The sequence below is a fragment of the Euprymna scolopes genome, chromosome 28 (assembly GCF_053919585.1).
Source record: "Euprymna scolopes isolate OS-2025 chromosome 28, ASM5391958v1, whole genome shotgun sequence".
Taxonomy (NCBI): domain Eukaryota; kingdom Metazoa; phylum Mollusca; class Cephalopoda; order Sepiida; family Sepiolidae; genus Euprymna; species Euprymna scolopes.
The window spans coordinates 900,609-926,484 of record NC_136509.1 but is presented as its reverse complement, the minus strand read 5'-3'; the positions used below and the strand labels follow the sequence as shown (position 1 = coordinate 926,484).

Below are 25,876 nucleotides of genomic sequence, written 5' to 3'. Positions count from 1 at the left end.
AGAATTAGACATAATTAAAAAGTATAAATGATTAAATTTAATTTGAAACAACAGAGAAATAAGCTATAAAGCTTTCTAAATAGAGGATCAGAGTGGCCAATTTAAAAGTAAAGTTGTAGAGTTGGATACTAAGTAGAGAATTGAGCAGCGGAATGTCTGTTCACATTACACTTAAACTTCTGCATATTAGTTAAGGAAGCAGGATACACAGAGAGAATTCCAAACTAGCAGTCTGAGGGATAAAACTTTCAGAGTAGAAGCTCTCTGGTATTGGGAAATCTTTACAGTTAGGCAAGGCAAAAACGGAAGGAGGGAGTAAGTATTTTTTGACGGAGTCTCTCTTTAAAAATCTACCAAAAATCAACTAATTATCCAATTAATATGAAATTTCTACCAATTATTAAGTGACGAATGAACTTTATAACAGTATACTTTTTTTTTCATAATCGATATTTTTATATTTTTTTTGCCTTCTTTATTTGTGGTAACAAATATGCTTAAAATAATCAGCCGAAACTGAACAAAATATATTGTGTGGAGGGTGAGGATTGTAGATAAAACAAACAAGCAAAAAGAAAAAGTGTGCACGTATCAGATTTTATGGTTGAAAATTTGAATTTTGAATCTGTTTAATTTTTCATCCATTGTTTTTTGAAGTGTGAAATTCGTTGCATACGTTAATAATAATAATTCTTTCAGATTAGCAAAATAATATATATATTTTCATTATTTTTATGAAACCACTACTTTTAAATCTTTGAAAAATAAATAAATTTTCTTTTAGTGAGCCCAATATTGCTAATATACCATTAAATAGAAAATACTTCGAAAAATCAATACCAAAAAAGAAAAAAATCAATAAATAACTATGCATTTTGCTAAAAATATGATAATTTATTTTGCCAATTTGTCATTATGTGATATTTCCTCACCTATGGTAGACCATACAGACCTACAGTTGTTCATATTTACAAACAGTTGTTATCTCCCCTTTTTGCTGTGACTTGTGCTCGATTTAGTTTAAAGAGTTTGGGACTTGCATCTATCACACTCTCTCGTCCAGAAACACTTGGTCCTGATGGCAAGACAGGGTCAAGATGACCAAACATAATACTAGATGCAGGAGTTGTCTCCAACACATACGGTGGCTAGCATCCCAAAATGGTCACCCATCTGATACTGGCCAGCCTCATTGTTGCTTAACTTCAGGGGTTATTGTAGACAACGAATATATATCGCTTATGAAAAAAGAATTAAACTTTTATAAGCTGATTCTTCACTTAATCATTAAAACAAACATTAAAAATACATGAGAATTTACAAGACTAAATGATTTCATTTATTCATGTAAAGGCTTCCATAGTTTTAAATTTAGGATTTTTTAAAATTTCGCCACACAAAATCTATAGTTAGATAAAAGATGGAATTATTTGAAATTCAGGTACTTATGTTATAATATTTTTGCATATTCTCTTAGAAAATCATCCTAAATCTTATTTAGACAAAAAAAAAAAAAATAATAATAATAATTGATTAAAAAGAAAACCTTTTAAAAAAATATACAAATGTGTTATCCATCGAAATAAAAATGGCGGTGAATAGTGTTTTTGCGGAAAATTCTATTAAAAATAGTAGAAAAAGTTTCATATGATTCTGCTTTTCATATGTCAAAATTCAAGCTTTTATCTTTCTGGAAAAAAAAAAGTTGCTTAAGAATAATGGATTTTAATAAATTTTAATTTATTTTAAAAAAACAACAACTTGGTTTTTCTACCATTTTTTGACCGTGCCTATCTACAGTAAAGGCGTGGGATTTTGTCTGTGCGTTCGATTAATCAGAGGTATTGTTTCTTTGTAATCCAATTATATTTTTTTGCTGTTGTTTGTCTCATTCAATGTAAGTGAAACATAATGCTTTGAAAAATAAAAACAACAACAAAAAGAAACAAGTGCACAATGAAAGTTCTATTTCCACTGCTTCTTCCGCAGCCAACTATGGTTGGGCTATTTTTAAGTTGGCCATCCTGTAGTTTGATCATCTTTAAAAAAGACTTATTTAAATGAGGTAAATTTTAAACACAAATTTAGAGAGATGGAAAGGATTAAGTTTTATAGAAAAACTAAAACATAAAATGAATTCTTACAATAGAAACGGAATTTTTTAGTAAAAAAAACAACAAAAAACATTTCATTGTTAAAACTGAAATTGTAGTCATTTACAGAAATAAAAAAGAAAATGGGAGATTTAAAAAAAAAATTGATTAGAGATTTAAAAAATGAAATGCTTGGATGATATAGCAAAAAATATGTAAGCTGTAAGAGTTTTTTTAAAGGCTCTAAGGAATGCTGCTTCGATATTGAGTGAATGAGATTGACAAATTAATATTTACTCTAGAAACATAAAATAAAAACAATAAAGAAATAAAGGATTATTTTGCGTTTTTGTTTTGCATATGATTTTATTCAGTGCAGCAGGATCACATGGCGGCGGTTGGGATTAAGATGCACTTGATGAAGTGACACACGTATTTGATAAAAGTTTGCAAACAAGAGAAAATGCTGGCTAAAAAATTAAATAGTTTATTATCTGAGAGAAAGAAAGGGGGTATGTGTGTGTGCGTGTGAGCATGTGCATGCTTGTGTGTAGGTGAGGAAGAGATTGTGTGTATGTGTGCATGTGAGAAAGGGAGTGTATGTATGTATGTGAGAAAAGGAGTGTATGTATATGAGAAAGTGGGGATGGGAGTTTGTATGATTTTTGTAAATAATGAATAATTTACAAATTAAATATTTTTTTATAGCATCTAAAAATAACCAATTTTAATAAATTAGCAGAAAACAGAAAAAAAAGTTTAAATTAAAAATTAAAGCAAAAATCAAGATTCATACAAGAAAATATCTTGATTTTTGTTATGCTTCATAGAATTAAATAAAATAACACAATAAATAAAACTTTTCAACTTTCGTTGTTGATGAAAACATTTTAAGATTTGTTTAGACAAACTACAAACGTCTGTGAATCTGTTGCGATTTTTTTTGTTTTGAATAAATTTGAGTTTATGCCAATTTCAAATTTCTTTAAATTCTTACAACAAATGTTTCGGCATGATTAAAAAATGTTAAGTCAGTGAAATTCATAGTTTTAAGAAATTAGATAAAAATTCGATTATAACATTTTCAATATTTATTTTATTAACTGGAATGTTCTTTTGAATTGTGAAGTAGCCAGAATTTGGCTGGGGAGAATTTGTTGAAAAAAAAAAAAAAATGTTTAAGTCTAAAACAGTTTGACTAGAGCAGGAATTGAACCCTGTGCGAAAGGAGCAAAGATTAGAGAAAATCAGATTCTCTTCCTTTGATGATTTGTGCTTGACTGTACAAAAGAGGAGTTTTGAAAGTTGTTTTCTTTCACACATAGCAGTTTTTTTCAAAGAAAGCCAAAAAACTGTTCTTTGTTAAGCAAGGTTTTTGCAAATACTGCTTTTCAGATTTTAAAAATTTTGACTCTTTCCAAAAGGAAAGAAAGTAGTGAATATCGTTCTTCATTAACAATCAGAAGGACTTCGGATGAAGAGAGGGGAAATTTCGTCATCGTCAAGTAAGGAAGAAATACAAAAACGTTACATATGCGAACATTAGAATGCAGCTTGTCTTGCCTGTTTTCAACAGATAAAAAAGGCATTGAATCACACTTACAAGATGCAAGACAAACGGATAGAAAGTTGAGAGTAGTCAATATCAAATGGCAAAATGTGGAAAGCCATTTTTAAACTTTGTTTTTAGTCGGAACAGATTTGATGAGACAGTATAATTGTGGCATTTACAGAATAAATTGATCCGACCTGAGAGACTGGGAAAATGATACAGGGATGGAAATGTAAAAAGAATGAGAAAGAAATTATTTAAAAAGAAAAAAAAAAAAAAAAAAAAGGTGAAAACATTCAGAATGGTCAATAGAATTACAATGAAAAATAAAGAATGTGAAGAGAAATGGAAAAAGAGGGTTTTGGTGCATTAAATTCTTTCATAGACACATATGTACGTATGATAGACATTCACAATCCACATTCATGTCTTAAAACAATTTTTTTTCATACAAATGTTTTTTATGTGCGACAGGTTTTAAAACCAGTGTTAAACATTGAAAAGAAGATGTGTGTGAAGATGACTTCCATTAAAGTGATCACCTGAAATATATGTTACACGTGTGTTTTATGTATAACATAAAAATGTAATAATAGCCATGAAAACATGATAAAATTTACATATAAAATTTTCAGCGTAGAAAAAGGAAGACGGAATGAGGAATCAGATAGATTCTGGAAGAGTAACAGATCTAGGATGTTAAAGAAGCCATTCAATGTCAATGATTTGTGAATTTGGAAATAAATTTTCCAAAGGCAAAACTCTGCGGAGAAAGCTTCGATGAGGAATTGATGACCTCACCTAAAGTAAAAGGCAAAAATCTATAAAAAGTTTCCGTGAATTTGCAGCAAGATTCTTCAAGGAGGTATGTGCTGGGGTTTTGTATCCGACAAGAGACTTTTCACAATAATAGGAACGGTTTCAAGTTTCTTTTTGACAAAATTTGGTAAAACATCTGTCTTTTGATATCGTGTCATTTTACCTTCAATATCCACATATTTAAACGACTGTCCAGAAGGTTTCACACCTAACTGGGCACCATCATTAAATTTTATCCAAATTTCACCATTCAAATGTTGGAAGGACCAGCCAACGTCTGGAACAAAAACCTGCCGAACTATTCTGTTGTTTTGGCCACTTTGAGATGACAAGCCATTGCTATTGTTGGAAGATACAGAGGAAGCGGCCACTGCCGGAGGGTGTGATGAAGAGGAAGAAGAGGAGGAGGACAATGAGGATGAGGATGATGATGATGCTGATGGATGCTGTTTAGTCTGTATAGTGTTATTAGGTCGACTGCTAGTCAACGCAGAGGCTTCCATATGATTGTTACTCACCACAGTGCTTACGATGTCTGTTGGACAGATATCAGCATTGTTCGTTACCTTTAGATTTTCTTGAGTTCCGCTCTCTGTCTCATCATCCACATTAGGTTTTGGGCCAACATTGGTCGGTTTACGGCCAATGATGACGGGGAAGAGATTCTCTTCCAAATTGCATGCTGCTTCCACAGTTTTTATCATACGTTCCAGTTCTAGGCAACGTTGGCGATTCTCTTTCACATAGGCCAACAGATTTTGCGTTTCTTGACTAAAGCGCTGACCAGTCTCGCCGGATTCTAAAAGAAGAGATGTGCCGTTGCTTTCAATGATTCGAATGCCATTAGCCGAAAGAGTGAATTTGGCACCATCATAAAAGTCTGCTTCGAAATTAGGGTCTGGAAAGTTCTCCATCAACATACACTTTGCTTTCTGTGTATATAACGTCACTTTTGGTGTTTTCGATCGGACCAGTTTAACGAACTTCGATGCATAATGATATTTTTTTTGGTATTTGTCAGGAAGTGTTTCGAGGTGGAATACTTTTTTGGTGATGTTATCCGACGTTTCAGGTGGTGGTGGTAGGATGCCAGTGTTTAATCCAGAGCAGCCATTTGGTTGGTAAACTGTTACCTGATGACCGTCAGGTGAAATTAAGAAAATCTCAGCAACACGTTCCTCCTTGTTACGAGTTTTCACAAACTCCAAGCACACATCACCAGTGTTAAGGATGCTGACGATGGCGGTCTTTGTTCGTTGTCGGATCGGTCTCAGTCGGTTCGAAGAAAGCGGAGATGACAGAGGTTTTGGGACGGAATATTCGTTATCTGGAGATTGGTTAGATGCCTTTAGCAAATTGTTTGTGGCACTTTGGGAATTTTTGCTATTTGTAGATGGATTCTGTTGTGAATTGTAAGATCTGTTAATGGTATCTGTTTTTGACGGAAATACTGATTGTTGATCTCGGCTCGTAGAGGTTTTGGTGTGACAGTCACCATTTTCAAGTGTTAATACTTTTTTCATATTTTCAAACCCTATTTCAGGGTTACTGCCTTCTGATGAAATATCTGATGTTGTACAACCTGCCCCATGTTTTATAGAAAGGGAATTACTATTACTGCTGTGGTCAGATAAATTGGGCTGGTTGGCAGAGCTAGGGTCGCGCGGTGTTAAATTGGCACTGCGACTACAGAGAGAGCCACTATATGATATACTTGAAGAGCTCCCAGAACTTTCTTGGTACTTGGAGTGTTTAAAGTTATTTTCACCATATTCGTTTGGAAATTTACTCCAAGGAGTATTATTATTATTATTACAATTATTGTTATTATAATTAAGGCATTTATCTTCAATAATTACTCTTTGATAATAATTATCTGGAAGAAAAGAGGATTTTGTATTTATGTCATTATAAATAACAGGGTTTTTAAAATCATTGGGCTGTCTTTTTGAAAGTTCTCCATTGTTGGGGGCCACCTTTGGAAAGGTGCCAATGGTTGAGCTACCTACAGAAGCAGGGTGAATGTCATAGTGAATGTAACGTTTAGAAGCTTTTTGAGAAAATACCTTATGATTTTCGGTTGATAGCTCCGTCTTGTAGAAATCCTGCTCAGAAAGTTGACTTTGGATTTCTTTGATGGGGAGACCGAGCACAGGACGGTGTCTGGAAGTGGAGTAGGTGTTGTTTCGGGTCCAACTGTTCGTGCCTGTGCTCATCGTACCCTGACCACTGTCCAGGGAGGCCTCCACGTAATTCTGACAGGGTAGATGCTTGTAAGTGACAGTGTGTCGTTTTTGCATGAACGGATGTTTCTGAATATCCGAAAGGAGAATCCGTTCCTTTGGGTTCTTCCGTAAGAGAAGTTGAATCAGATCTTTCGCCTCGGGTGATAGATGATCCGGGAGATCGTATTCAGCCTGGATGACACGATCTAGGGTGCTTTTGACGGCATCTGTATCGAACGGGGGTCGACCAACTAGGAAGGTGTACAGCATACAACCGAGGGACCAAACATCTGCTTCCAGTCCATGCGATGTTCTCATGGCGATTTCAGGTGATATATAATTCGGAGTACCACACATAGTGAAGTGTTTTTCATCCGGCATTTCCAGTCGGGTGGCCAGACCAAAATCGGCGATTTTTACGTGTAAAGAACGGGTCAGAAGTAAATTGGCTAGAGTCAGGTCCCTGTGTAAGATACCATGGGAATGAAGATAGAGTAAACCATTGGTGATCTGCTCCATGAGGGTGGCCGCTTCTTGCTCTGACAGGACCATCCGAAGTTTCTGGTTTAGGACCGTCTTCTTCAGGTACCCATGCAACTCGCCGAGGTGGCACAACTCCAAGACCAGATAAACGTAGTTTTGGTCTTCGAAATACGTGTACAACTCGAGAATAGACGGGTGCTTCATCCGGGAATGGATCTCCACTTCTTGCCGGACTCTGCTCGCCATGTCGGCCGCTTTCATCAATTTTTTGTCGATCATTTTGATCGCGACCTCTTGTCCACTCCGGCGACATTTCGCACGGTATACACAAGCAAAGCCGCCTTTGCCAAGTAGATTTAATACATTGTAATCTTCGATTTTCTCGCCAAAACTGTAAGGAACTGCCATTATTTAATCCTCTCGTCAAATTCCACATCGCTAAAGGCTAGAGAAAGCTCCAAACATTATCGTAAAATCAGAGAGAAACAAATGTTTCGTACAAACTCAAAGGACGCGCCTCGACATGTAAAAATATTTGAAAAACATTAGAATTTGGCTAAAGCGTGCTATGGAACGTCACAATAGTAACAATATAACTATCCACTAAATTATCTTTACATTTTAATCTAAAAAGTTTGTGAGTAATTCCTGATTATGCATTTAAAAATTAGTTTCTAATAAAATTTTAAATTATATTGGAAAAATTACAGAATTTACTAACCAAAATTCTTTTCCACTTGTGATGATTGTGTCGCATATGGGCTTCCATATATCGTAGTCTCTAACGTTCGGTTTCCACGTAGTTATTTCCCTTGACGTCGCTGCCATTGGACCATTTACACCTTTTAACGGTAATCTATCCGTTGAGGAGAAAAGTGCCCAAATGCTTACTTTTTAGCTTTTAGATAATGCTTTTCGTCAATGAAATCGTTCATTCTGTGAAGATTTCCCCCCGACTGGTTAGTGCCATTTTGTATTCTTCTATTTTTATATCCGTCTCGTCGTTTCCGAAAACTCCTTTATTGTTAAACATTCTCTTTTATAGTCCGATTTCTCCGTGTAAACACACCGGACAACTAGGGGGACATAAAATGGGGGATTGATTTTTAATTGTTTCAAGTTTGTAAATTGATCCCTCACTTTTTAACTTAGTAGTTTACTACTACACTACTAACGTACGAAACTAAACCAACCCAAGAAAAAAGAAAAAAAAAAAAAAAAAAAAGCAACTTAAATTTGAATTAATTTAATTTTTGCAAAAAAATAGATTCAATCCGTATAAATTTTAATCCTTTGTAGAATATAATGTCCTTTCTAAAACGGATTAATATTGTGTCTTCTTTTCACTGTCTTGGTCCACGTGTCTTTTTTTTTGTTTGTTTTTTCTTGACCAATTTTATGTTTATTTTTACTTTTTGCTAATAATTTTAGATTTAATTTGTTTAATGGAGAATATAATTCAATAATTATACATCTATTAGTAAACCGTAACCCTTACTATTTGAATCAAGTCTGGCCTAAAGTCAACAAATTTTTTGTCACACACACCGTATGTCTTAAACAGTCGACCGCAGTTTATTCCATGTTATTACTCCCATAATGTTCCTCATCTTCAGGCTGGCAGTCATTTCTGTCTTTTTAACCCTTATCTCTGAGTGGCTTTTAGGCGTGATAAGTGGTGACTGTTGACCCCGATAGTAATAAAATAAATAGTGGGGATCGTTTCATAACGACCGTCGAGGTAAATGTACTTTGTTTGGTAAAATCATAAGAAATCAATGCTTTAAGACAATTACAAATAAACCTTTAAAAAAAAAAAAAAAAAAAAAAAAAAAAAGACGATAAACGATATATAAAAAGAAAATCCGGTTTTACCAATTTTGCGCTGTTTTCGATGGTCGCAAAAACTCCCTGCACCCACAAAACTAAAATAAATATTTATAAATAAATTTAATAAAATTGCGACTATTTCTCGCCTCTGTCTTTCTCCTCAATCCCTGACTTTGATATTAAGGTACTCATTCAGAGAGTGATCCGTGCTGAAATAATAACGTTATTATTTAAAAAGCCATTCTTAACATGCGGAGGGGGGAGGGTGTTTTACCTATTCTGTACTTTAATCTTACAATTGAATTAAAAACAAACAAACATAAAGCTAATTAAACTTGGAAATACGATTTAAAAAAATAGCGCGGATCAGTAAGTGCATTACCATTTTTTTTTATTAATTAATTTATTTTTTGGTGGTGTTAAAATTAATTTAAAGTTCAATTTTGCTTTTAATTACCCAATTAAAAAATATTTTCATAAAAAATGTTTAAACATTTTGGGCAACAAAGTTTTATAATATTACTTTTTTTTTTTTTTTTTTTTACATCAAGAACTGTTATAAGAAAATATTTCTAGACGTTTTTTTTTTTTCAATGAGATTTTGTTTAATGTTATGTATTATTTCGTTTTTTTTTTTTTGTTTTTTTTAAATATATTTAGGAACTTTTTTGTTTGTTTGTTTGATTAAAAGAAAACAGTCCAGAAACACATTATTGGAGAAAAACTTAAAAAAAAAAAAAAAAAAAAAAAAGCTATATTATATTAGTCATCCATACCTTAACATTTGTCTGACGTCACTTCGGCCAAATTGCTTTGTAAACAAAAAAATGCCATTCTTAACGATGGCCGAAAAAATACGTAAAATACGATGATATTGTAATTTTTCTAGATGCTTGTACGGGTTTGTATTACTGTACACATAGATTCGAAAAAGTTGTCAAAAAACAAATATATAACAAATAAATGTTATCAAAGACAAGACAAGTTACTTTTCTACCTAACTGGATATATTTTTCGTGTTTTTATTCAATGTAACATGCTTATTCAGCTCGAAAAGCATACAGTGTTTACCGATGTATTGGAAAATTCAAAATGGCGCCCGACACTCTCTTTAACACGGTAAGTTCAGGAAAAGATGTTATAAATAATAAACTAGACAAAATACTGTTAGAAATTCGCTCATTATATGTTACCGTGACATAAGTTGACATATATTCGGTGTTTTTTTAATAGTATTTTGTCTAGTTAATTATTTATAACACCTTTTCCCAAACTTACCATGTTAAAGAGAGTGTCGGGCGCCATTTTGAATTTTCCAATACATCGGTAAGCACTACATGTTTTTCGAGCTGAATAAACATGTTACATTGAATAAAAACAAAAAAAAATGTATCCAGTTTGGTAGAAAAGTAACTTATTTTGCCTTTGATAATATTTATTTGTTTTTTGACAACTTTTTCGAATCTATGTGTACAGTAATACAAACCCAAAATGGGGTGATTTCGTGAATTCTGGTGAATTTTTAAATGATGGGAGGGGTCAAAATGTAATTCGGAATCTTAACTCATTGTTCCAAGGGAAATACCTATTTTACTAAAAAAAAGTTTAAGTGCTTGTGCAGTTTAGCAAGGATATTAAAAAACGAAAAATCTCTCCCCTCCCATCATTTAAAAATTCACCAGAATTCACGAAATCAACCAATTTTAATGATTTTTTTTCAGTAACAATCGCAGAATATGAATATTTTTTTTAGATCTGAGCGAAAATGTATTTTGGTAAACAAAAACACTTTTGCCCAAATTATTTAAAGTTTTTTTTTGTTTTACAGTTGAGTTACCACTTATCAAGGGCCGAAGGCCACTCGGGGATAAGAGTTAATGAATGTAATAATGTGGTAGTATAATAATCGTTAAAAGTGTAAGTTGGGTACAAAATTCGATTAAGTGGACGTGGACGGTTCAACAATAACTTATTTACAATTAGATTTGAAGGCTACCATACTGTAGACATGAATTTATTTTTGCTTTTTTTTTTATGAAAATAAAGCATCGTGGATTGAAAAAAAAAATGGTAATTTTTTAATTTCCTTTCTTCCTTAACATTCATCTTTAAAATGACTTGCAGATTTTCGGGTATGCTGAAAACGAATATTACATTTAAATTTTATGTAGACAAGTAGTTTTCCTGATATTAAGACCTTTATTATGCAATGTAATCCCTTATGATTTTACTGGTGGCCATGTTTGTATGCGCAAGCATATTATTCTGCGCAAAATTTAGATGTGATATTCGTTTTCAGCATGCCCGAAAACATAGAAAAGTCGTGATTTGAAAGTTGAGTGTAAAGGTGGAGTAGGTAAAAAAAATTTGCCAAAATTTAAAAAAAAAAAAAAAAAAAAAAAAAAACAGGAAAAAAAAAGCCCCTAAAATCCATGTTAATGAAATCAATATAACTTGAAGTAAAATGAATTTCTCTATCTAAGGCTTTTGACAGAGTATGGCACGAAGGTCTTCTAAGGAAAATCAGATTATATGGTATCACTGGAAGAATGCATAACGTAATTAAATCCTTCTTAAGTAAGAGAAGAATCCAGGTTGTCCTCGGTGGTCGTGCATCTAAACAATATGATATAAATGTGAGAGTACTAGGACCTGTATTATTCCTAATGTTCATAAATGACCTCCCTGATAAAATTGTCTCTGAGATGGGTATATTTGCTGATAACACCACGCTTTATGACAGGCACGAGGGAAAACAAATGAACACATATCTAAATGGCAGAAACACTAGAGGAAGACCTCCAATCTGTAGTGGAATGGGGACAAAAATGGAAGGCCACATTTAATGCTGCCAAGACTAAGCTTGTTTCCCTCAATAATTACAATAAACCTTCTCTACCACCAATAGCAATAGCTAAGAACACATTGCCTGAAAGTACTTCCTTTAAACTCCTCGGCCTAACGTTTACAGGGAACATGAACTAGAATATATAGAGAGCATTGCCAAGGCTGCTGCAAAGAAGGTGGGCTCTCTCTACCGTGCTAGAAAATTACTTACGCCTGAAAGTATCCTGTACCTCTATAAGGCCACCATTCGCCCATGTATGGAGTACTGTTGTCACATTTGGGCTGGTGCATCTGCTGCTTGTCTCTCACTCCTGGACAGGGTTCAAAAGAGAGTCACTCACCTGATAGGTCCCGAATTGTCATCTAGACTCTGTTCCATCGACAAAATGTTGCATCCCTCTCCCTGTTCTACAAATACTTTAATGGTGAATGCTCTGACGAACTGCAAGCATTTGTACCTCCTCGACGTGACTACCCCGACAAACCTAACAAGCAACTAAGTCACAGTAGAGATCCCTAGGTGTAAGAAAGCCTTTTACCTCAATAGTTTCTTCCCCAGAACTGCAAGTCTTTGGAACTTCCTTCCAGGATTCTGCTTTCCCAACTGTACTGATATGCAGAAGTTCAAGTGTAATGTGAACAAACATCTTTCTACTCATCTCCCTTCATAATGCCCCCGCAAATTATGTCCCCAATAGTAGCCCCCTACTTCAAAGTGGCACTGTGCCTTGTTTTAAGTGAAAATTGAATTTAAAAAAAAAAAAAAAATTTTTTTTTTTTTTTAAAATGGAGTGTTTTTATTAGCTCTAAAAGTGCCCCTGGGGCACACCCAAGAATTATCGCGAAGTATAGACAAACAAAATTATATAGAAATCAGTTAGTTACAACTTTTCAGAAAGTTTTATAAAAATCCAAGTCATCAGTTTTTTTTTGATAAGCACAAAAGTGTCAATTTTAGCCATTTTAACCCAAAAGGCACCCATAGAGTGGGCAACCGGAATTTTCCTGGAAAATCCGTTCTTTTACTTTTTTTACTCATATCAGGCTTAATGTTTGTGCAAAATTTCAAAAAAATTCCAAAGCATAGTTATTGAGAAAATGCGGACAAGGGTGAATTTACAGGTCCACCCTCCTTTTGTTGGGGGACCAACAAGTCAAGTGTTTCAAATAAAGCAAGTTACAAGTAGTAAGAAAGTTTTACAATGCGGGTTACGTTGAATTAGAAAGAAAGGGAAGATTTAATTTGTAAGAAGAATACGTGAAAATTAGGTTAATTCCTATTTCAGTCACCTAAATTATTTACGATGAAATAAGTTGTGATATTAATACAAGCACAATTTATTTTGGTGCTTGTACAAAGAAAGACAACAGATCTAACGCGAGAGATAAATCAGTTTAACAAAAAATTAATAATAAAAACAATTAGTTCCGAAATATGAATTTAATTAAACAGCAAACAGCAGAAACACTAATTAAATTAAAAATTGAATATTTTCAACAGTTTAACTAATATATATATATATATATATATATATATATATATATATATATATATATATATATATATATATATAGGCTTTACGATATTTTTTGGTAATATTAAATTGTTAGGTGAAAGTACAGAATAGTTACAAACCCCACCCCCTGTTAAGAATGGCTTTCTAACGTGGTACAATAAATGCATAAGTACCAATTTAGTTAAACAAAAAAAAAAACAGCAAAAACAGTGCTTTAATTAAAATTATTAAAATTTGAATAATTTCTAGTTTTATTTTCATAAATTTATATCAAAAATATTTTTTAATGAAAAAGTAAATAACGAACAAAGTAGAAAGTGAAAGTAATCAAAAAATATGCTTTCTAAAATAAGCAATCTGAGTTATGTCCCCTGTTTCTACAATCTTATTTTTAAAAATCCATTTGTCGCCTTTCTTTGTATAAACACCTTTATTTTTACTGAAACCAAATTTTGGTAGAAAACAATAAATACAAATTACGTTAAAAAAATAAGTTAAAATGTGTTTCGTCGTACACGTGGAACGACACAATTAAAACTAGATCGGAAAAATATAGTCGCCATTTTTATAAACAAATTCAGAAAGAGATTAGCCAAGAAAGCTCGATAAAACCAGTTCATAAAATAATGAACTTGAATTATCGCCCTGGGACTTATTTGTGGACTTGGAATGATGTAAATTATTAAAAACGAGAAAGAGAGAGGCGTAATGAGAAAGGGGCGTAAAGAGAAAATAAGAAAACAGAATAGGAAAGGGCATTTATGACATCACAATGTATCTGACTTTGCGAAAACTTTTGACTTTGTTAACCAATGTCAAAGTTAAGAAATTATACATTTTAATAATATATAAAAAATACTGACCAAACAGTCGAATTATCTGCAGATTCGCTTCATTGAAATTTAATTTATCTAATCGAATAAAATTCACATGAATTTTGATGATTAAATAAATTAAAATGTAAATAACACCCTAAAATAAAAACTTACAAATTTCGCGTGAAAAGTTTAGAAAAAAAATCACATATGTTTGATTTAAATCGAAAATTTTGAAGTGTTTGCTAATTAAATAATGTTTATTAAATAAATAAATAAATAAATAAATGAAGGATATTTTAGCGAATTTTTGTAGAATTGTTTTTTTCTTCGCAAAACAAATTTTCGCATTTTCTTCGATTAATTTGTGCTGTTTTCGTTGACCGCAAAAATTTACGACTAGAAACGAAAAATATTATTTTGTAAATCAGACGTGATCGTTTCTGCATTTTTCGTTTATACGTAATTTTAATAAATAACCATTATTATTATTATTATTATTATTATTATTATTATTATTATTATTATTATTATTATTATTATTTGTAATTTATCATAAAACAAATATGTATTGAAATCAAAAATAAAATAAAGGAAAACTAAAACATTTTTGGTGCTTGTTGTTAAGATAGTTGACAACTTGACAGATTTATATTTAAAAAAAAAAGTGGATTTAAGCAAAAACAAACAGTACTTTCTTAATGGTCATGTCCAAAATAGTAATATATCCTAAAATTACGAAAATTTATCCAGTAGAAAATTATTTATAAATATTTTTTTTACGAAAAAATTGCATTTTCCCTCAATTTAAACACTTTGAAGATCGCGATTACAGGGGATATATTTATTTCCCCTTAATTACAGTTTTTTTTAAAGACAACAGCGATGGATTTTTTAAAAACATAATAGCAGTTGTTCTATTCGATAAATTTTCGTAATTTTTGGATATACTACTCTTTTCGACATGACAAATAAGTTATGTTTTTGCTAGAAACCACAAATTGAAAAAATCGATTTGTCGACTTTATCTTAACAAGCACCCACTTTTTAATACACTTTTAAAAAATTCTAATATTGTGACTTTTATGATGAAATTGATTTTGAACAGTCCAGTTTACTCTCACGTCGCGTGCAAAGCTTTTTCTTTTGTTTGTTTTTATTTACTTTTTTTTTCATATTACCACCCAAACTTAGGATTAGTACTAAGAGTAAGGAAGGACATGCTGTTTTTATGACTTTTAACACATTATCAATTCCATCAGGAACATTAACGGTGTTTGTATAGAAAAGTGAGGTGTGAAGAAAAAACGCAATAGATTGTTAAATCTGTTTTACTTGAGACTGACAAACTTGTCATATCAAGGGAAATAACTTGTCTCAAACACGTATCAATTAATGTTCCTTTTTACTTGCCTCCCCACGATGGCAAAGTTAGAAACAAGGTCAGTTTTTAATGTAGGGAGAATCCAGGTCCCCAAAAAGCGACACTCTGGATAGTAACAAAAATAAAAAATTGTCTCGGTCATGAAGGATTTCTCATCCACTGACCAAGGACAGAAGAACATGTGAAGTGTGTAGCATCAGACCAGATACTACACTTTGTTCCTAACAAAAAGGTCAAGTACAATAATGATCACCAAATTTTTACTAACCCCTAAGTAAATATAAGTGAGAAAGTGGTAAAATTACACGATTTTTTAAGCAATCACCTGTGGTTTAACGACTTTGCCAGTCGAACTTAGGGTTTGTGGAAAAAAATAGCATTTTTCCTCCCCTTTATTAACCATAGTCGTAAAACCGTAAACAAATTAATAGACAGCGGCTACTAAGGTAATAAGGGAATTAATAAAACTTAGGAATATTACGATAGTTAGACAATGCAAAAATGTGACAGCGATACATGTTCATTAATGACCTCCGACAGGCGCGACAAATTTACCCCTCCCATGTATAACACGATGTAACTGCAATCTAATTTAATATTATAATCATAACTTGTTTAAAAAATCTAGCAAAAATCAATGGTCAGATTTTCATGAAATTTTCGATACTTATTTATAATTTAACTGGCACTGTTTTACAATTTGTCATTATTATGAGGGAGACAACTCTCTTTTATTAAGAGATTTATTCATTTTTTTCATCTCATAATTTAGGACCCTTATTATGTTGTCAGTAAATTTACACAAGCGGTTTCGGTTTACAAAAACATACTTTTATGTTTTTCGTTCTTTCTTTGTGGTGAGGAAATATTCAATTATAGAACTTGTATAGTTTTTAATAGGTGCTTTCTGCAGTTTAACTGTTTTTCATAAGTAACATGCCGACATTAACCGAGCAGAACCACCATTTAATATTTTACACACATTCGGTTTATATTGGTGGAGAGGCGGGGAGCTTCCCCCTTCCAATGTAAACAGAAGGTTTGTGAAATATTAAACGGTTCTTCTGCTCGGTTAATGTTGACGCGTTACTTACAGAAAAACGGTTAATTAAACTGCAGTCAAAGAGAGTTGTCTGCCACAGAACAATGACAAATTGTAAAACAACGTCAATTAACTTATATTTGAAAAGCAGTTTTCGTTAAATATCTTAGGGGAATTTTTTTAGGTATACTCTCCCCCCTTTATTTCATGTTACGAAAACTAAACAAAATAAAAAAAAAAAGTACTCATACAGTCATGCACTTATTGATCCGTGCTGAAATAATAACATTATTTAAAAAGCCATTCTTAACATGGGGAGGGTAGGGTGTTTTGTACTTATTCTGTACTTCAACCTTACAATTGAATAAAAAAACATCTAAAACTTTAATTAAACTTGGAAATACTGATCCGCGCTATTTTTTAAATCGTAAGTGCATTAACACCAAAAAAATATATACAAAATACTGTTAGAAACCCACCCAATATATGTTGCAGTAACATATATTGGGATTTCTAACAGTATTTTGTATATATTTCAATTTTTAAGTCATTATCAAAACTTTAAATATTTAGGTGTCAATTCGCGGTCACATTTCCTGTTCTCACATAACACTATATGCATTTGAGTAAAACCACTAAAAACTTTTCAGATAGGTAGAAGAGTAACTTATCTTGCCTTTGATAACATTTATTTTCGATATATTTGTTTGTGACCACTTTTTCGTATCGATGTGGATTGTAAAACAGACCCATTTTTTTTTTTTTTTGGATACATTAAATAAAGTAGTTGAAAAAAACATTTTCCGTTTGAAACAAAAAAATGGTCGTATCTTTCTTTTCTTATAATTAGCGTCCCAATTTATCGTATAATCTAATCTGAGTAAAAGTAGAGTTACGTCCCTTACACGAATCAGTCTTCCTTCATGGTTGCCTTTAATTTTAATTTCATTTTCCACAGAGTAAAAAAAAAAAAAAAAAAAATTCTTACGCTGATGTTTACACGTTCATGCGTACAAGGAAAATATATTACATTTGAAATTTCCGCGAGAATTGTTATCATTGAAATCATATAAAATAGTTTTTTCAATTATACTATTTTTTAGTGAAAATTTTTATTAAACTTAATGCTTAATCCAACTTAATCTTGGCAGCATTGAATGTGCCCATCCATCTTTGTTCTCATTCCACTACAGATTGGAGGTCATCCTCTAGTGTTTCTGCCATTTTCTTAGATATGTGTTCATTTGTTTTCCCCTCGTGCCTGTTATAGATAGTGATGTCATCGGCAAATATACCCATCTCCGAAATAATTTTATCAGGGAGGTCATTTATGAATATCAGGAATAATAAAGGTCCAAAGATAGACCCCTGAGGTACTCCCGCATTTATATCATATTGTTTAGATGTACGACCATCGAGGGCAACTTGGATTTTTCTCTTACTTAAGGATTTAATTACATTGTGTTCTTCCAGTGATACCATATGATCTAATTTTCCTTAGAAGACCATCGTCCCATACCGTCAAAAGCCTTAGATATATCAAGTGTTACCACTCTACCCTCCCCTGTTTTGTCCAGTGAACGGTATATACATTCAGAATACAGTTAAGATATCTGCTGTTGAACGGGCTTGCCTGAATCCATATTGTTTGTTGGTCAGGAGTTTAGCAGCTGTTAGGCGTTGGACTAGGGCTTGATTAACTAAGGACTCAAATATTTTGGCGAAAAGTGGGAGGAGGCCAATGGGGCAATAATTTAGTGGGTTAGTTCTTTCACCAGAATTCTTGAAGACTGGTACCACAGAAGCGGTTTTCCAGCAGTTGGGAAAGCAAGATTTTTTAAGGCATCTATTGTAAAGTTTGGAGAGAACTAGAGCAACCTCAGCAGAGCATTTTTTTAATAGCACAGCTGGGATGAGATCTGGTTCACATGCTTTTGAGGTGTCTACGTTTTTTATGATACAATGCACCTGAGAAGGGGTGATTTTCAAATCATCTAGTGTGGTGTTTGTCCGCAAAGGAAAGTTGGGGAGGGATTGGTGTGCCGGGTCCAGTGTGGAGTTTGAGGCAAATCGACTGGCAAGCAGATTAGCCTTGTCGGTTGCCATGCAAGCAACCTCATGATTATTTGATAGTGGGGAATCGTTGATTGCCCATTATTTACTACATTTTTGAAGATTTTCAAAAAATCACGGGTTCCTAATTTCTGCATTTTCTGGTGTTTTTTTTTTTTTACATGGGGGTCACCACTTATCAAGGCCCAGAAGGGATAAGGGTTATTGTGTGTACAGCAATCAATGGGATAGTATCGTAGCAACCATTAGTATTGGAGATTTGATAAAGTGTCTAACTTAAGGGGGCGATTCATCAGGAATTTGTTTATGTTGGTTTCAGTGTAATCTGTCTTAGCTGTCGCTATTACTCTCTTACAATTATTTCTAGCTTCTATATATATATTTCTGTCTGTTTGAACTGGACTTATTTCGGTAGAATCTGCGGAACGCGTGCTGCCTTTGAGCAATGGCAGCTGCACAAGCAGAAGTAAACTATTGGGGAGAGTGGTCTTGCTATAGAATTTCCGTGTGAGAACATGTGCTTCAATTGCAGTTTTGAACCATTCAGTGGTCTCATTTGCACACTGTTCAGCTGGAAGAGAAAAGATATTTCACCACGGGGCATCTGAGTTCCCTGATGGCTTCCCAGTCAGCCTTTTTGTAATACCTCGTTGTTTTGAGTAGTGGGTCTTCAGTTTTAGGGCGAGAATTTAGGGTGATTTCTACCATTATCACAGTGTGATCAGCATTCCCGAGTGGGCTGTGGGCATTTGTTGTAAAATCATCGGGAACTTGTGTCAGAAATAGATCTAGAAGTGAGGCATGTTGATCTTGCTGGTCTTGGAACTGTGTTGTAAATGTAACCGTCTGAGATAGGGAATGGGATATAGAAAAGCTATGTATTGTGCTACCAGCTACGTCTGTGTAATTAGAGAATCCAAGCCAGTTACTGTGGTGGACATTGAAGTCACCAAATACATGTACTTGTGTGCTAGTATTGAGGTAGAGTGCTATATCTATGCTGTCAGAGACTTTGTTTATTAAGGTACAGTCCTGGGTTGAGAGAGCGGTAGAGAAAATACAAGTAGCTAATATTATGTTGCATATTTCGTCTGAAGCACATAAAGGCCTGGTCGTCTGATTCTAGTTTTATTTTTCTAGTTAGGGGGAGGGTGTTACAAATATAGACTCCAAGCCCATGCATATGTGTGTCCGAATCCTTACAGTAGAGTGGGGGATAACCAGGCGTGTTAAAGTGGTTAGAGGGAATGCAGGAGTGAAGGTTAGTTTCACTTAAGGCTAAGATATCCGGGATGTTTAAAAGGAGAAATGATTCAACATCATCTAAGTTAGTTCTAAGCCCGCAGATATTCGTAAATGCAAGCCTCAAGGGAGGAGGCAGGTTGGTTTTCTTTGAGTTTGGTCCTGGTTTAAATGTAACTTTTGCTTGAGATGTCATTTTATTTTATTTAATTTCAGTTTCAGTTAGGTTGAGTGAGTGAGGGGTGCTGGACAAATGGTTGTGCAGAATATCAGACATGCAACACAAGTAGACCATCAGCTGTCCTCACCCATAGGATTGTGGCCTCAGGAAAGCCCACCAGGGATGAGTGTAGGGCCCCTTTCCATTCTGGACATGGCACTACAAACATCCCGGTATTAGACAACTGTGATGGAGCAGCCGCTCTAAGCGCTACCAAAGAGTTAGGGCTCATGTACTATCAGTCGGAAACAGCATCCAGGAAACTGTCAATCCGGTACTCTCAATCCATTTGGCAAAGTTGGCCCAGTCCAACTGCGCTGACATATATGATACTGAAGCACCCCCACAGTGTCCAGTTTAGGGGGATGGGATGTGGTGGGAGCGGGGGGAAAAACAGCGTTCATTGCCCTAGTCAGAAAACAAGGTCAACCACTGGGTGATTCTGACGAGTCCCTGTGATAGCACCTCTATGCTTGGCTAATAGGCAAAGGAGGAGTATGATAACCATATGATACACAGAGCCTATCTCCTTAAGCAGTTTAGGTTTGCCAACCGATGATTTGTTTGAGTCACCAGCTCTAGGAAGGTTGTCGTCCAAGACTGAAGAAGGCCCCCCCCCCACACCTAGGTTTAGCTTCAGAGTTTTCCTTCTAGACGGATGACCTGGGAAGATCTACGGGTCCATCAGCACTGAGAAGATTCACCCCGCGCTTGGGTCCTAAACCAGGTATTTTTGCGACCCTTCATGGGTAGTTAATATTAATCGGTTATTTAGGTTAACATCTACTGAAAAATTATACTCCTCAAAGTGATTAGAAGGACATTAGTATGCTTTCAATTTTCATTGTTAATGGGAGCAACAGCATTGGTATGAGAGAGACGAGTTAATGTATGGTTAGATATAGTTTTGTAAGTTCAGAAATAGGATAGCATGTTAAGGCAAGATCTACTTAATATCAGAAATTAAAATTTGGTGCCCAAACTGAGTATTTAATACGATTGAAAGATAAGATATATGCTCAATATAGATACAAGAGAACATTTGATTTGGAGTACAGTTTAGTACAGGTATACTTGGAAGATACAAGTTATGGCATATTCTGTTAGTATAATTAAAATATAGATGCATGGATAAGTGGCATGTTTTTAGTGTATGCGAATGCATGGAATTTTAGACATTGAGTATGTTGTCTTCAGACTTCTAACAAAGGAAGATGACTTCGCCTTTCTCTTAATATCCGGAAGTTTGTATTATTAGTTCCGGTTCAGTTTGTGCATAAATTATTGCAATACTATCTCCTATCAAAAGAAGATATTAAGGGTTGCTGTTCATTATAGAATTATCTTTTATCTATGTATAGGACTATGGCTAGTAAGTATTTACTTAGAAGCTTAGTTATGCGATAAGAGTATAATCAGAAGCATGCCTAAGAAATCTTTAGGTGTTAATGTGTATTGATTTACGAAAAGTCAGTCTATTGGGGCTTAGGGTTGAGAGTTAGGACCCCTCTAAGTTATGTGCAATGGATTAGATTTAATGGCAACTTAGGAAATAGAGCAGTTGGTTAGTTAGTGATCAGGAGGAGAGAGGATTTAAGTAGCAGTACTGTATACTTACACGTTAGGGTATAGGGTTTGGGGTAGTGTTAAAAAAAAAAAAGAAAGAAAAAAGGTGTGTCATGCAAAACAGACAAAGGCAGTCACCTTGGAGGTAAAGTATCTATAGGATATACGTAGCATACTAGCAGCGGTATGTTTTGCAGTTTTGAGAGGAATATTTAGGACTATTTTACCATATTTGTCCAAAATTTTCTGTATATATCTATTTAGCAGTTTTGCATGATGCTGAACTCAAATTTAAATATGTTAAGGCCTTGGGGATCTTTGGGGCTAAATGAGGGGTGGGGCAAATGATGGACTTGATGATTTCTTTTTTTTGCATAGTGCAGAACTTAAATTTACATATGTTAAGGCCTAAAAGTGCACCGTTTGTTCATTTTCACCAGGATTTGACATCCCCTGGAGACTTTTGGGGTTAAATGGGAGGTGGGGAGCAAATGCTGAACTTAGTCATTGTTTTTATGCCTCGTTCATTGTGCACTCATGAGGGACCATGCATGCTTCACTTTTTTCTCCATTTCTAAAACAAAAACAATCTGGTAATGATGTTAACAGCGTAAAATGGGAGGAAATAAAATATGCAACGAATAACTGTAACCAAATGCAATAAAGTTTACTTTTCTACCTAATTGCATGATTTTAATCTTCTCGAAATGTTTAAATTTTTTTTTATTTCAAATTTTCTTGCATTACTTTCACTTGCCCGAATTCATCAATCAAAAATAGTGATTATTTTTATTTATTTAAAAAAAAAAATTTTTTTTGTCGCTACTTTCAGGCCATAGATAGTAAAAACAAAAAAAAGAAAACTTTTACGTTATCACTAACCATAAGTTCGGAGGTGGTGGTCATTCAATAAGTTTTTTTTTTATTATCTTGTAAGCCTGTAATTAACAATCACCAAAAAATCGACTACCATTTTTAACTGATGAATTCAACTAAATTAAGGTAAAAAAACAATTTTTCAAACAAAAACAAACAAACAAAAACTACTAAACGCTTTCAGAAGATTAAAACTATGCAGGTAAGTAGAAAAGTAAATTTTATTGCGTTTTTTTTTTTTACATGGGGGTCACCACTTATCAAGGCCTGGAGGCCACTCAAGGATAAGGGCTATTGCATGTACAGTAATCAATGAGATAGTATTGTAGTAATCATTAGTATTGGAGATTTGATAGAGTGTCTTACTTAAGAGGGTGGTTTGTCAGGAATTTGTTTATGTTGGATTTGAAGACATCCAAGTTGTAGTCAGGTGGGAAACAGGCGAACGGAAGAGAGTTCCACAATCGTGCACTTCTGAGAAAGAAGCTCTGCTCGTGGAATCTACATTTGGATTTAGGCACAGATAAAGAGTGGGGAAAATTATTGACAGTAGTTTCAGCCAGAGAGGTGTTTCTCGTGAAAGATTGGTGAGGGGGGACTAGAGATTGGAGCTCAAACGAGCACTTGCCATGGAAATAACGATAAAACAAAGACAGGCTGCAACGTCTCTTCTGTGGGAGAGAGGCTGCAGGGAAGAGAAAAGGGCATCCCCCACCAAGCCACAAAGTCTATTTTGTACTCTTGTCAAGGCAGGATAGGCTGTTTTTAGCAGTTCCTGCCCAGATGTGGCATCAGTACTCCATCTTTGGACGTACTTGGCTTTTATACAGATAGTGAATTGCATCAGTAGTGAGATATTTTCTGGAGCAGTAGAAGGATCCCACCATTTTCCCAGCGTCCCTGGCAACAGATTTGATGTACGTGTTCCATTTCAGATCAGGAGTAAAGGTTAAACCCAGAAGCTTGTCAAAACATGGAGCCTCCCCAAAACGAGAGCCATCCATTTCAATTGATGCCAGATAGGGATCAGAGCGTTGATGATGTAAAGATAGAAGCTTGGTTTTGGATGCATTAAAAGTAACCAGCCACCTCTTCCCCCACTGTACTACGTGCTTGAGATCAGAGGAGAGAGAATTAGAGAGAACATTGTCATTTACGGCCTTTGATGTGTTGCCATAGATGGTCGTGCCATCAGCATAGATGTCAACGAATGATTTAAGTATGTGTTTTTGGGAGATCATTGATGTAGATCAGGAAAAGAGTTGGGCCCAGTATGGACCCCTGGGGGACTCCAGCATTAATACTGTTGGCCTCTGATTTCTACCCATCAACCACTACTCTTATGAACCTCTCAGAGAGAAATGATTTACTGATTGAGAAAACATTTCCAGTAATACCGTAGCTGGAAATCTTGTGAAGTAGGCCCTTATGCCATACCTTATCGAAGGCCTTCTATATATCAAGAACAATTGCCCTGGAAAGGAAACCTTTGTCAAGAGATTCACTAATCCTATGTGATATAACCGTTAGCACATCTGCTGTAGATCTTGCAGAGCAGAAACCATATTGCATGCCACTAAGAAGGTTGTTTCTGCTGAGGTGGTTGACTACTTCTTTATTTAATATGGATTCCAACAACTTACTCATGGGACACAGGAGACTTATTGGTCTGTACTGAGAGGGAGATGAATTTTCCCCTGAATTCTTAAATACAGGGCATACTGATGAGGTTTTCCAGGGTGTTGGAAAGCACTTCTCCTTAAGGCAACACTTAAACGGTTTTGTAAGTATGGTGGCAAGTTCTGGTTGGAGCTTTTTCAGCACTATAACTGGAATCCCGTCAGGGCCAGTTGCTTTACTGGAATCTAGGTTCTTGATTTGCTTGGCAACCTCACGCACAGATATTTGTATGTTACCTAGCGTGTTGTCTGTTATAGGAGGAAATACAGGAAGTTGATGGCCATTGTCGCATAGGGTAGAATTAGCTGCAAAGTTCTTGGCAAATAGTTTGGCCCTGTCTGATGCTGATAAGATGACCTCAGGTCCATTGATGATAGTTGAGATAGAACGCATGCTTCTGTTCAAGATGCTCTTTGCTATTTGCGAGAACTGGTGGGAACCAAGCCACTGCTCAGCTACTTTGGATTTAACAGATGTAGCATATAGCTCTCTTGCATTTTTTATTACTCTTTTACAGTGGTTGCTGGCAGTCCTGAAATCAGCTTTAGTCCCAGTACATCTATTACGTTGGTAGTTATGGAAAAAGTGATTTCTGTGCGCGATAGCAGCAGCACATTCAGGGGAGAACCATGGCTGGCTGTTAGGTTTTTGTTGGAATTTTTTGGATAGTATGAATCGGTCTATGCCTACAATTAACCATTTGGTCAGGTCTGATACTATAGAGGACACATCCTTTTTAAATATGGAATGCAGAGGTAGGTCAGATATGAATGTACAGAAGCTATCCCAGTCAGCCATAGAGTATCGATATACAGTACGGTAGAGAGGTATGTCTGAAGACTTATTGCATTTCATTTTTATCTCAACTGCTACAACAGAGTGGTCAGAGGATCCCAGAGGAGATAGAACGGAACACAGCTCAGGGGAAGTTGTGAGGAAAAGGTCTAGAAGGCTTGCATATTGACCGGTAGTATCGGGCACACGGGTTGGTTCGTGAACAATCTGAGTGAGGTCATAGGCAATGGCAAAATCATGACAAAACCTCCCCTCGTCATCGGTTTTATTTAAGTGAGTCAGCCATCCCACATTATGGACATTGAAGTCACTGTAAATGTGAATGTTAGCCGAAGGATGAGCAGACAGGATGTGGTCAGTTTTCTCAGATATGCTCTTAAAGATAATAACACCACTGTTGTGGGAGCGATAGAGGGCAAATATAAATGTAGTGGTGTAAGCTAGTGCAACCTGGAAGCACATATAAGGTAAATTAGGGTCTTCTCTGGAGATATCCCTACCACATGGAAAGCCATCTTTGATGTAGGCACATATTCCATGCCCATGGCGATATTGGGGGTCAGATTTAGATATTAAGTTAGAGTATCGTTTAATTATGAATTCGTCTAGAGAAGTGGTTGGCCCTATGCCAGTTTCACTTAGAAAGAATATGTCCGGTTTCGTCTCCTTGTGTTTCAACCTCTGGAAGGTTGGAATGTAGACCCCTGATGTTGGAGAAGGAGACCTGGTAGTAGGGGTCTACGTTGGAGGAGGGGGTTCTAGGTTTATTCGTGTTTCTTTTATGGAGGTTTGGTAACAGTTATGTGTTGTACCCCCC

At 34.8% G+C, this 25,876-nt stretch overlaps 2 protein-coding genes across 2 annotated transcripts in view; one reads left to right on the top strand and one right to left on the bottom strand.

Annotated features, from left to right (window-relative positions):
• Window positions 1–3,907: 3,907 nt before the first annotated feature.
• LOC145249427 (serine/threonine-protein kinase PLK4-like) lies at window positions 3,908–7,721 on the bottom strand. The gene has a single exon (XM_080110979.1). It carries the CDS (start codon window positions 7,578–7,580, stop codon window positions 4,503–4,505), a length of 3,078 nt encoding a protein of 1,025 aa, XP_079967105.1. The 5' UTR covers window positions 7,581–7,721; the 3' UTR covers window positions 3,908–4,502.
• A 241-nt stretch (window positions 7,722–7,962) lies between these two features.
• Window positions 7,963–25,876, top strand: part of LOC145249428 (3-hydroxy-3-methylglutaryl-coenzyme A reductase-like) — a 182,568-nt gene continuing 164,654 nt past the window's right edge. The window contains exon 1 of the mRNA XM_080110981.1: window positions 7,963–8,131. The gene's annotated coding sequence lies outside the window, so the exon portion shown is untranslated. The remainder of the gene's footprint in view (window positions 8,132–25,876) is intronic.